Source organism: Wasmannia auropunctata, unplaced genomic scaffold (genome assembly GCF_000956235.1).
Source record: "Wasmannia auropunctata unplaced genomic scaffold, wasmannia.A_1.0 LD336111.1, whole genome shotgun sequence".
NCBI classification, from domain to species: domain Eukaryota; kingdom Metazoa; phylum Arthropoda; class Insecta; order Hymenoptera; family Formicidae; genus Wasmannia; species Wasmannia auropunctata.
In genome coordinates, this window is record NW_012026779.1 from 883,684 (window position 1) to 895,902 (window position 12,219).

Genomic DNA, 12,219 nt, shown 5'->3' on the forward strand with positions numbered 1-12,219 from the left:
TTTTTAATAAGAAATACTAGCAAATAATGTTACTACTATTATTTATCAATAAATAAAAATTTACATATGGCAGAGTATAGAAATTAATATAAATTACCTTATTTAATCAAAATGTCAAAAGAAAGATCGATTAGGAGCTAAGTATTATGTATTTTGTAATTGTCCCATAGAGTGTCACTATTTACCCATAGGGTGGGGCAAATAGTGACAAATGTAAGTTTCAGTTTTTATGAAAATCTAGTCCGTACGCATGACTTATGGAAACTCTAATTAAGTTTTTAGTATTATTTGAAAGTGAAAAGTACTGTTTTAGTGAAAAATCATATCTTGTAAACTTGAAATTAGCTTGTAGGAGAGAGAGGAAAAAAATCCGTCACTATGCCCCCTTTCCTCCCCTCTCTTTTACGTATTATCGAGGGCACACATTACGTTGGCATATTCGCGTTTGTATTTGTGAATATCAGAAATGGCGTAGAATTAAATTTTTGACAGAAAATATATGTTCAAGATATTAAATTTTATGCGAGACGTAATATGAAAATTGCCACTTATGCCACCTTGTGTACACGAGTGGCATTGCACATATTGCACGTGTGCACGTCGGAATAGATTACACATATTACACATGTATCGAGGCGCATGTCATTCACATTAGACCTATGACAGAATCCATATCGCGTGCGCAAATGCTGATCTCTCATCTCGCGTCGGATAGAAAATGATTTCGCGAGGCCATAATATAGAGCGATGCAGGCGATCGAGAACCGCGGCGCGACTCGTAAACCCCCACGAGGCATTTTTCTCTCCCGGCCGGCCGGCCGCGGCCCGGCGCGGCTTCCACACATTATTGAATATCGTTTATTTGTCGAGCAACGTCTTCTCGCTCATTTCGCCACGCTTATCGCGTCACTGTTTCGCCTGACTTTCCCCGTTTCCACTCAGTCTCGGGCCTCCCTCGGCCGGGCCGGAGCCGGGCCGGGTCGGGGGCCGAGGCGCGCTTGCCAGAAATATCAATTTGCGCGGGAGTGGTAACAGTTTGCTTGATTTGGCACGGCGTAGCTTACGTCCGAAATAAATCTTCGCGAGTTGCAGTGTCGGTGCCCCGGCCCCGGAAACCGATTGTCTATGCGAGATTTGACATGAGTGGCGCACTCCCGTCCCCGTGGCATCGCGGCACGATATCTCATTCCCGCGAGCGTCTCGATTGGCATCTTATTTATCTCCAATCGATCGACATTTCGATAAAAAAAATCAGATAACGCGCCTTCCATATACGGCGTATGAAAAATTATCCTACTTAGGCCCATTTTCATAACATATGGTTAACGATAAAGTTAGGTTAACTAAAACTTGAAAATTAACTAAAACACACTTTCATATAAGCTTATAGTTAAATAAACTAAAGGTTACGTGTACACATTAGTTAAGTTGGTATCAAGTTAACTTGATGGTTAAATCTTAATCAAACGTCATTAAACAATAAACTTCTTGGTAATTTTTAACCTTTAGGTAACCATACATTGTGAAAATTGGCCTTATTGTTATCTGTATTTGACGATCGTTCTGCTTAAGCGGCGTCTACAATAAGACTTGAGATTTAAAAAAAATTGACCAATCATAAGCGATTATTCTTCTCACGTGAGATGAATAATCGACTATGGTCAATTTTCTTAAATCTTAAGTCTTGTTGTAGATACCGCTTTAAACTCACTAATGCCGTAGCGCGTGCGACTCGTTACACCACAGTATAACCAGTAGGTCCACTTCGTGTCGGCACCTTTGATCTCCTTTTCCGGATCACGTGAGCATCTACCATGTTAAATCCAGGACCGAATTGAGAAAAGTGCCTCACAAGTAATAAAACAGATAACTAATAATATGGATTCGATACAGTAAATCAATAAATTCAATCTGTGAATCGAATAAAACGTTTTATTAGTAACAATTATTCGTAGGAGTGATTATTAAAGAAAAATTACTGATGTAATTGCTTNTAAATTGTCTGTACATATGTATGTACGTTCCTATCGTCTTGCATTTCATTGGATCCAACCCAAAACAAAAGTTGCGCGGCGATACCTGCGCGAAGACTCAGTTTTTCGCTGAGTGGACCTACTGGTTATACTGTGGTTACACTAAGGCCGGCATTTGTTTCCCTCTCCTCCCCCCTCCCTCCGATGTAAAATTAAAAGGTGCCCATTGACAAGCGCGGCAGTAGAAGTGCGTAATAAATTAAAATGGCAAACAACAGTAATTGTTGGCTGCGACAATATGAGCGTGGAAGTAAACTTACTCAGAAAACAATTCACGTCGGAGTGTGTACGTATTGGTATTTTGGAATGTATAGCAATGTCACGTTGGATATTTTATTTCAGACAAATTTTTTATACTACTATATACTTTTCTAGATAATTTTCGTAACTGTGTACTTAACTTGATTATCAATTTTTCTAAAATTATTAAAATAAATTCATGTTTAATATACATACCTAATAAACATAGGTGCTATCGGTGGAGTATATACTTTTTGACAAAAAGAAGTTACGCACTATGTACGTAGGTATATAGTACGTTTTTTTATATAATACGTATATAATACGGTATATAATACGTATTTTTTTTTGCTAAAGAGATATTGGCGCAGTAATGCAAAAAAGAAAAGTAAATAATATATCCTGTACAAAATAATTACAAAATGATATATAATATTATCAAAAGTAACTAAATGTTCTAAATTATCTACTTTTGTCTTTTTTAAGGGAAGTGACGAAAAAGAGAGATTAAAAAAGATTAAGAGAAATTAATTATTTCACCATAAAAAAATATAAAACATGAATCGCTCACATTTCGATCTATATTTTCATTGCACTTTAGGAATGCAAATTACCTTGCGAAATAACATTATTGAATAAGATCAATAATAGGGCTGTAGAGCCAAGCTGGGTGTACGTGCTAATAATATGTGTTGACTGTGGTGGTAAACAATCTTTAATGTTATATAAATAACTAATATACAAATTATACCAAATGTTTCGACCCTTTTACATAACGGTCATCCTCAGTGGGAATATAACGAATTAAATACATAACTTCACCCAAAAAAAAATGTTCTACTTATAAGCGGGAAATTCTTTTAACCATTTCCTGTAAGAAAAAAGTTTTACATGAAGCATATTCCTCAGCTATAAAGCGTATTTATCTATAAAAAAATGGACCATGCGCTATAATCAAGAATAAATTCTTATAGTAATTCGACATTCTTCTATATTTTAAATATATATCTCATAGTAATTCGATATTCCTCTATATTTTAGAATATATACTCATAGTAATTCGATATTCCTCTACATTTTAGAATATCCTTTCGAGACGTTTATTTAATATTAAGAGGAAAATCTTTTATTATGAAGAGGGTACCACTAAAGGATAGAATATTTTTTTTTGGGTGTTACATTATATGTCAATGCATTTGCTCGCAAATTATATTTGTCTGATGTTTTAACAAAAATTATTGGCTTGTCGTCTAAATCTTTTGGAAAGCGTCATCCTTAGTCCATTTGTATTAGAAACCATGTAACTTTCAGATAGATACATGTTAAAATTTGAATATCCAGAAATCATGTAACTGTGAAGAATTAGCACGTACACCCAGCTTGGCTCTACAGTCTATTATTGATTTAATTTGAATATGAGTCTTTGATAATTTATTAAATTAAAAAAAAATTATTGAATAATTTTTTTATATGCGATATTAAAGGAATATCATTTTTTACGAATTATATTTATTATAATTGCAGGTCGTATTTTATATATAACAAATTTCTAAATTATATTATAAATTACACATAACACACAATTGGACTATATTGGATCGCTTCGTTGTTCATGAAGCCCGTATCAGACCCTACGTGAAATCAACCGATTAGAATGAAACAGATTCAAAACTGTCCGATTGGTCAAATCTCCAATTTCTAATCTGTAAATCGTAATCCTCAATCTCCAATGCATCTCCAATGAGGAACAACGGAGCAAATTCACACAATACCGCGCAGCCTCCTCCCCCGAAATCGCGGTCGTTACAAAAGCGACTGATGACGGCGGTTTTTCGCGTGTAAGAAAAGCCGACGAGAGACCAAGCCACACGCGGGAAAATAATAACAAGAGGAGTGCCCGCGGGGTTTGGGTGTAGGTGGACCAGGCGGGGAGACGCGAGGGAGATAGTGGTGGATGCATAATTGAATGAAAGCGTGGCGAACAGAGCCAAGGGGTAGTTCCTACGACTGGGAGGGGGTGGAAATGCTATAATTTCAAGCCAGACAGTCATGCGTTATTCAGCATTGAGGTACAAGTTCTCCTTCTCTCTTTCTCTTTCTCTCTCTCTCTTTCATCTTTGTTTTCCATGCGATTCTCTGGAAGGGAGAAAGTGTCGTCTCTTCATTCTCTTCCCTCCTTTTATCGCACTTCGATCTTTCTTCTTTACCTAATTCTTAATCGTTCGTTCATTATCTACGATCGCTCTCGATTCGCAACTTGTGAAATAAGATGATGCGATAATAATACAATGCAACGATGTTAAGATATGCACGTCGAGAACAACATTCACAAAATCCTCGCATCACGCAAGCTAATCCTTTCTCTATTTGTTATACACAGGATAGTGACAACCTCTGGTGGGAGGCCTTCGCGAACGAATTCTTCGAGGAAGACGCCACCCTCACCCTCCACGTCTGCTTGGAAGATGGACCGAAGAGATATTGTGAGTATCGACGATTATTTAATCGCATTTGCAATCGGCGGCGATGCGGATTTCGGAGGAAACGTTTAGAAATGTGTTATGAAATCAGATGGAACTTAACTATCACATTTTATTTTATTTTTGATCAATCATTGTGCGGAATTTGATTTCTAATTAATTAGAAAGAAATTAATCTCTCGGCTCGTAATCGTGTCCAATATATGAATCTAAGAATCTGTTATGCTATGAAGAATGCGGATAAACCCTTTGTAACATACATAATTAAGTAGTGCAGCGAAGAACCATTGTAACTATTGGAATTTCGTTAAAAATGTCGAAATATGATACATTATGATTTTTTAAAAATTAATAAATATAAGGAATTTTAAATTTCTTAAGATAGACGATCTTTGATCTTCTTACGTTCAACTGATTTGACTCATTTTGTCTCAGTATAAAGCTAAGATTCTTGTGTATCTATTGACAAAAACAAAGAGAAGAAAAATAAAGTTAAAAAAATGAAGCCATTTTTGAAAGATTTTGCAGACATATAATTGAACGGACGGACGAATAATCAGACGGACGCACAAACGAATGATCGGATCGACACTGTGAAATTATAAAGTAGTTTGCTACACTGCACTACTTATTAATAATAACAATAGACGAGTGAGATATCTTTATTTTCATGGTAAAAAAGGAAAATTCAAAAAGAAAAGGTTAAATTGCAAAGCAAAATTTCTTTTTGAGAGCAAGGTGATAAAACTTTCGAATGAAGTTTCTTTGACACTTACACATCGTTATCTGCGTTAATACGATCGATTTCTTTCAGCGCGAGATAATTTCTTACATCTTTGCGATATCACGGTTCACACATTGTCACCGATACTTAATCGCCGTGCAAGCTCGTGCGGGTACCGCCTCTGTTCTAAATAATGACGTGCCACCGCGCGGCAATCTTGCAGTCGGTGGATTTTAATGTCTGTTCTGCACACCGTCTCGAAAATATACGACGACAACGTGATTACATGTCGTGCGGATGCGTGTCGTCGTCATCCGGGTATAAACGACGGGGCATCCGCGCAGTATATGACGCGCCCGAAATGAGTCCCCTGATGCGAAATGCGTAATTTGTAATTAACGAGAAAAAGAAAGACACTTCTCACTCGTGTCTGTTTGGCGTTTGTCGTTAGATTTCGATTTATACTTTTACGTCGTAATTCTCGATAAAATTTTATTCATTCCTCGCGACAGGAGTTTCTTGCAGAATCAAAACATTGAAAGTAAAGCGCGACAATTTATTATAGAATTAGGTGAACATCGAAAATTAAACGCGACAATTTGTTTTATTTAGTCTCAGCTATTCGTGTACATTCCAATTTTGCAGAGGTGCACGCGTTTATATGTATATCACGCCCGAATAGATATATATAAGAGTCGATATCGACCGACTTAAAGATAGAGCTGTCGATCTTAATCGTCGCCTTGCTTTTCCCGCGACGTTACTCGTTGTATTTATTTCTAATCGTTTCGCCATCTTTACCCTTTCAGCGATAGGAAGGACGTTAATACCCAGGTACTTCCGTTCAATATTCGATGGCGGAGTGACGGAACTTTACTACACTTTGAGAAATCAGAAGGAGTCGTTTCACAACACTACCATAACGCTGGACTGTGATCAGTGCACGATGGTCACGCAGTACGGGAAGCCGATGTACACTAAGGTACGATTCGACACATTCGGTATATTTATTGCACTTGCAGTAAAAAAAAAACTACACTTCAGATTGCCAATATTTACGTACTTGATCGTTGAATTAAACGAAAATAACACGAATGATTAAAAACAAATTGAAAAACATAATCGTGATTTAAATAGAAATGACCAGAAAAATTTATATAAAAACTACTGCGTGCACGTGCCGTATCCCTGAGTTGACACAATTGGAAAAGTCGATTACTCTTTTCTTAATAAAAAAAAAGAGAGATGTCATAAAGACAGGAAGGATTAAAGTTTAATTGGATCTCTGTAATTTCTGTAAAACTGCTTCCTAGCGGGAAGCCTAAGTTCTCTCTCTCTGTAAAACTCTTCGCGGCGCGCGCGAAATCAAGCGCACCTCGAAATAGCCGAGGCGGATATTGTCATCCGAAACTTATTTTATAGGTGTTAACGGAGGGTAGGTTAATATTGGAGTTCACCTTCGACGACCTCATGAGGATAAAGTCGTGGCATATGTCAGTGAGGACGCATCGGGAGCTGGTGCCGAGGAGCGTCGTCAGTATGCAGCAGGACCCGACGATGCTCGAGCAGATTAGCAAAAACATCACCAGGCAGGGCATGTCCAACTTCACTCTCAACTACCTTAGAGTACGTATTCTACGCGCACTGCGCTGTCTTATAATTCTACGTCGATGCGTCAGATTGACCGCGTCCAAATTGAATTGAACTCATGCGAACAATCACATGTCAGTTTTAATTTCGAAGTTTTTTAAAAATGTACATGGTTTAACGTCAGTTTTAGTGGTATACAATGTATCAATCTTAAGCCCGGTCTACAATTGCGTAAGCATAGTTGCAAATAGTTGTAGTTATAAGAATATACCAATCACAATCGAATATAAGAAGAATATTCGACTGTAATTGGTCAATTTTTACAACTACAATTATTTACAATTATACGCTTACGTAATTGTAGACCAGGCTTTAAAGACGACTGAGGAGGACCAAGTTAGGTCGAAACGTCTCGCTATTGAATTATTGTATATGTGAAAATATAGGAGTTTATAGCAACATCTAAAACCTTTGCTCGTTTATTGGCCATAAATCAATTTACTAGCTCTTGATAAATACGAGCGCTACTTTTATTAATTTTGCATTAAAATTTTTTCGTTCGTATTAAACTATCTTAGAAGATGAAAAATTGTTAGCGAAACAGACGAGTCTTCGGAAGACTCGCAGACGAAAGAATAGATCAATCAAGCTTGCTTTTTTGATTATTTTGACATATGTAGATGAACGCAAAGACCTCCAGAATGTTTACACTGCAAGAATTTGAAAGAAAAGAACGATTACACGCACGATTAGCGGCGAACACGTGCGTATCATCGTGCGTGTCGAAACACGAGGGACGAGACTTTGATTGAGTATTGATTTTATAAACGGAAAAAAAATCGATCGCGAACGTGATTGTTAGAAAATTGTTGCGGCAAGATATAGGTGCGTCGATGCGGGGCTAGTTCGGAACACACACGTCGTGCGCGCCTGCCTTCTCGAAAGTATCTCCGGCTATCCGGGTTACGAGCTACCTTCTTTCCGCGCTCGGAAGCGCTTTCACCAGGGAGGGGCGGGAAGGGGACGGTCGCGCATTCCGCGTGTATCGTCTCGAGCCAGTTGAAAAGCCCCGTCGATTGTTACGTTCGCGGGAAAGTCCTCGCGCCATTGTTGAACCGGTACACGATGTTCGCGGAAACGCGTAAGGAACGGCCGCGTCTTCGAATATAATTTCTCCACAGGGGCCGAGAAGAGCCGTCGCCGACGACGAAAACGGGGGGCCTTCGGTTGATTTACGGACGAATGTGTCGTCACATCGCGCGAAACTCCAGTCAGTTTTCTCAAGTGGTAGTTACGTTATTCAGCTTTTACGCTCGCCGCGTAACGTGATGTAACGCGATTATTACTCACATGAAAATGCGTGTACACGCAAGTACAGTTCTCGGATTGAAACTGTATTCAAAACGAATCGACAGAAGTAGAAAACTTATATGTTTTTCTCATATGAGTTTTTATAAAGAGTTTAATCTTTAGACATATTTAAATATTTATTTATTTCTTGTTTTTGACTTCGTGGTTTTATGTATTCATTTGTTTATTTATTATATTTTATTTCGCGTTTTTTGAACTCTACTTGCCGAAGATGACTCTGTGTAGTCCGAAACGTTCCAGGTTTTTTTTAATATAATGACATTATTAAAGTTTTAATTTTTGACATCCAGTTTATCGTGTGCTTGTTTCTTGACCTCTTTATTCATATATTTTATTACGTTGCATATACGGTTTTTGAACTTAATTTTTAAAGAGTTGTTTAATTTGCATTACATATATTAGAGTGAGATGTATATTAAACATATATTAAACATTAGAATTTTAGTTATAGAAATGTTTAGAACGTGTTTCATCTAATTTTTCGTACATTTAGGCTGAAAAGAGACTGCAAGCTTAAGCTTCGAGCTATAAATATCGAATTATTGAGCTTGTAACTTGGCTTTTCATCAGGGATTGAACTGACTGATTCTTTTACAGTTATGCGTGATTCTGGAGCCGATGCAAGAACTGATGTCGAGGCACAAGGCGTATGCGTTATCACCCCGTGATTGTCTGAAGACAACCTTGTTCCAGAAATGGCAGAGGATAGTTGCCCCGCCGGGTAAGAGAGGTAGACGAACAGTTGCTTTACATGAGAAGCACCAGCCAGTGAAGCCGAAAAACGGCCGTCGATAGACAACGTGAAAATCGGCTCTTATTTTTGCTACCCGCGGAACGACGCCACTGTCCGTTTGTCGTCGATTTTCTTTGACCGCTTTGCCGCGAGTCTTGGTTCCACCGGTTTTTCCTCGTCGAGCGTGAGACTTGACGATTTTGTACCGAATCTTCCAGCAATTAGATGCACTTTTCTATCGAACACCGTCTTGCACCGCTTGTTTCATCGATCGAATTTAAGTCAAACCTTCGAGTCATTTTACGAAGTATTTATACTTATAGTATATAAGCATTACTATGTGACTTCAATTTGCTTTTAGTTTCATACATTACATGATATTTGATATCAATGACACGGTTATTTTTCGATTGTTTTGACGTTGCGTCACACTGCTTTTAGCGTCTGCTTATCGCTCATTTTTTATCGTGCTTGTGCGTTTCCCATTTCACTTGCGATTTTGTACATACATATAGCTCGGATACGTTCACCCGATACTCGTTTAAATCCGATAAACCCGTGGAACCAAGCGCGTACAACATCAAATAATATGATGCCAAACGTGTTTCTCTGTAAACGTCGCTTGAGAGTGCAAAGTAGTTCGTGGGAGGAAGAGTTAGAAATAAACTTGACACATGTCTCTATGTGTTTGTTTGTCTATCATGTCAATGCATGCTTGTGCTTGTGCGTGTCAGAGACCTTTGATAATGAGAAAGGTCCACAGCTGGGTAGTGCTCTTAAGTTTATCAGTGTGTAGCCACACACGTGGCCGAACGCGGCCGACGAATGTGCGCGGCGTGTTGTGTTCACGACGACTTTCCTTCGTTTCCAGAGTCTCAGCGGCCGGCTAGCAAAAGAAGAAAGCGGAAGGGCAGCACGTCCGGACCGGGCAACAATGCTCCACCCGCGCCTAGCAAAAAGCGTTCACCTGGGCCAAATTTTTCTCTAGCATCGCAGGTAAATCTTTCGATTTATTTTTCTCATTGAAGCAACATACATCGCGGTGTCGTCTGTAGGCTAATTAAATTTTTTTTGTTTTTACTTCTATCTAGCAATTTAGATAATTTAAACAATTTAGAATTTACTTCTATCTAGGATGTGATGGTTGTGGGTGAGCCTTCTTTAATGGGCGGTGAATTCGGGGATGAGGATGAGCGGTTAATCACGAGGTTGGAAAATACGCAATACGATGCCGCAAATAATCTGGATCCTCATAGTCATGATGCATCCGGCGGACCACCGCCGCATCCTCATCAGTTCCACTCGGAGCCGACACCGGGTAATTCCTGGCCGCCAGATCGCGGTCCTGGTCCACCACAGGGAGGTCCTGGCAGTCAGGTAATCAGTTCTTCCACGCCAAATTTCAACCCCGGAATTGAAGAATGCGTCTGCACACGCATCTAATTTATCTGAATAAAATACAAGTATTCAACAAGTACTCAACAAGTTTCAAATTTTGCTGAATCGATTGAACTAATTCATTAAAATAACTGATATCAGATATTGAAACTATTACTTGAATGACTTCTGAATTCGGAGATCGGTGTCGTTATTCGGTTGATCGGTATATCGGAAAAAACCAATAACTAAAGATGACTCTCAACGGAAGATTAAAGAAAGGAAAAATAAAGTTTAAAAGGAAAAGGTACTGACTCCACCTCAAAAAATGCTATTCAGAAACGTGCGATAATAATTGCGTGGTTTCTAATATCGCGTCACGCATGTGCGTGTGTGTGCGCTGCTTCAGGGAGTCCAGGGTGGTCAAGGGGGCGCGGCCGCAGGTGTACAGGGAACGCAGGACGCCAGTCAACAGCAGCAAGACAAGAAGAGCCCCGCGGTGAGCCAGTGAGGCCAGGAGTCCCCGCGCCCCCCCACCAGGGGGCGACGGGGGCGCAGGCCCAAGAACGTGGCTCCCTAGCGGGGCGAGAATCCTAGCCTCCCCACTGCCGCCGCCTATCTGGCCTCCGCGGCCGGCTCCATGACTGGCAGGTTGTCGTCACACGTCGGAATGCTTCCGCCGCTGGCCTGTCAGCCCGGCCTGCCAGCAGCAGCACCACCGGGCCACCATCATCCGGAGCAGCATCCGCAGTTGGGTCACGTGGCCGCCGCCGCCGCCGCCGCCGCCGCTGCCGCCGCCTCGATGGGCATGGAGTCCTCGGAACTGATGGCGGTGGCCCATTACCAGGCGCAGCAGCTGCAACGGCAGTTGTTGGCCGAGCAGCAGTCGGGTCCGGGCACCACGATGCTGCCGCCTACGTCTGCTCAGCCTACTGGTGGAGGCTTGATGCAGCCGCAGGGGCTCCAAGGGCAGCAGCAGGGCCAACTCCAGCCGGGCCAGGACCCGCTACAGAGCTTGGTGCAGCAACTGCTCTGTCTACAGCAGATAGAGTATTTTCTCGCGCAGCGCGGTCATAAATGATTTCACTTTAGCGGAACGTAAATATCGGTCATTTCGCGCGGGAAAATTGGACCAGATGACAGTGACGTTTTGGAACTCGATATGAGCGGAAAACGTGTTTGTGTCGGTGTAAAGGTGATTCGCCGACGAGGCAAATTTCGCGCCAAATCGTTGTATGACCCGCTGACGCGCTGCCGTTGATGCTGCGACGCTGTCGAGAATGAAGACGAAGACGGACAAAATATACGCGGCGGCATCTGCTCGAGTTTGTATGGTTTTTTGTATAATTCTCGAACGGAGGGGAGGTAGTGCGGTGTCTCCGAATCCACACCACGACAATACACGGGGAAGATTGCGGAGAAGCTGAACGACCCGAAGCGGCAGATAGGAAAAGAAGGAGAGCGGCAGTTGCACCCGTTTATTCGTGGATCGCTCTATCGCTTCGGACGACACCGTGCGGACGGACGACAATCTCCAGGATAGAGGAGATCAAGTGTTTTAGCGTGTGATAAAAAAAAAACTTTTATGTCAAAAATTATGTTAAATATGAAAGGTGGAACGATGTGTGACACTGAGGGGGGAATGAAGAAGACGAGGAAGCGAGAAAAGGG

At 40.7% G+C, this 12,219-nt stretch overlaps 2 protein-coding genes across 2 annotated transcripts in view; both read left to right on the forward strand.

Moving 5' to 3' along the window:
- The window catches only part of LOC105448848 (LIM domain-binding protein 2), a 97,517-nt gene extending 86,458 nt beyond the window's left edge, over window positions 1–11,059 (forward strand). Inside the window, exons 3-9 of the mRNA XM_011687669.1 lie at window positions 4,654–4,756; window positions 6,287–6,459; window positions 6,900–7,103; window positions 9,036–9,168; window positions 10,043–10,167; window positions 10,306–10,548; window positions 10,958–11,059. Of these exons, the coding sequence (XP_011685971.1) occupies window positions 4,654–4,756; window positions 6,287–6,459; window positions 6,900–7,103; window positions 9,036–9,168; window positions 10,043–10,167; window positions 10,306–10,548; window positions 10,958–11,059 (1,083 nt within the window). The remainder of the gene's footprint in view (window positions 1–4,653; window positions 4,757–6,286; window positions 6,460–6,899; window positions 7,104–9,035; window positions 9,169–10,042; window positions 10,168–10,305; window positions 10,549–10,957) is intronic.
- Window positions 11,060–11,188: 129 nt separating this feature from the next.
- LOC105450340 lies at window positions 11,189–11,629 on the forward strand. The gene has a single exon (XM_011690135.1). The coding sequence runs from the start codon at window positions 11,189–11,191 to the stop codon at window positions 11,627–11,629; it is 441 nt and encodes a 146-aa protein (XP_011688437.1).
- Window positions 11,630–12,219: the final 590 nt, after the last annotated feature.

Coding starts and splice junctions, on each gene's coding strand:
- LOC105450340 (XM_011690135.1), top strand. CDS start 11,189: ATGACTGGCAGGTTGTCGTCACACGTCGGAATGCTTCCGCCGCTGGCC.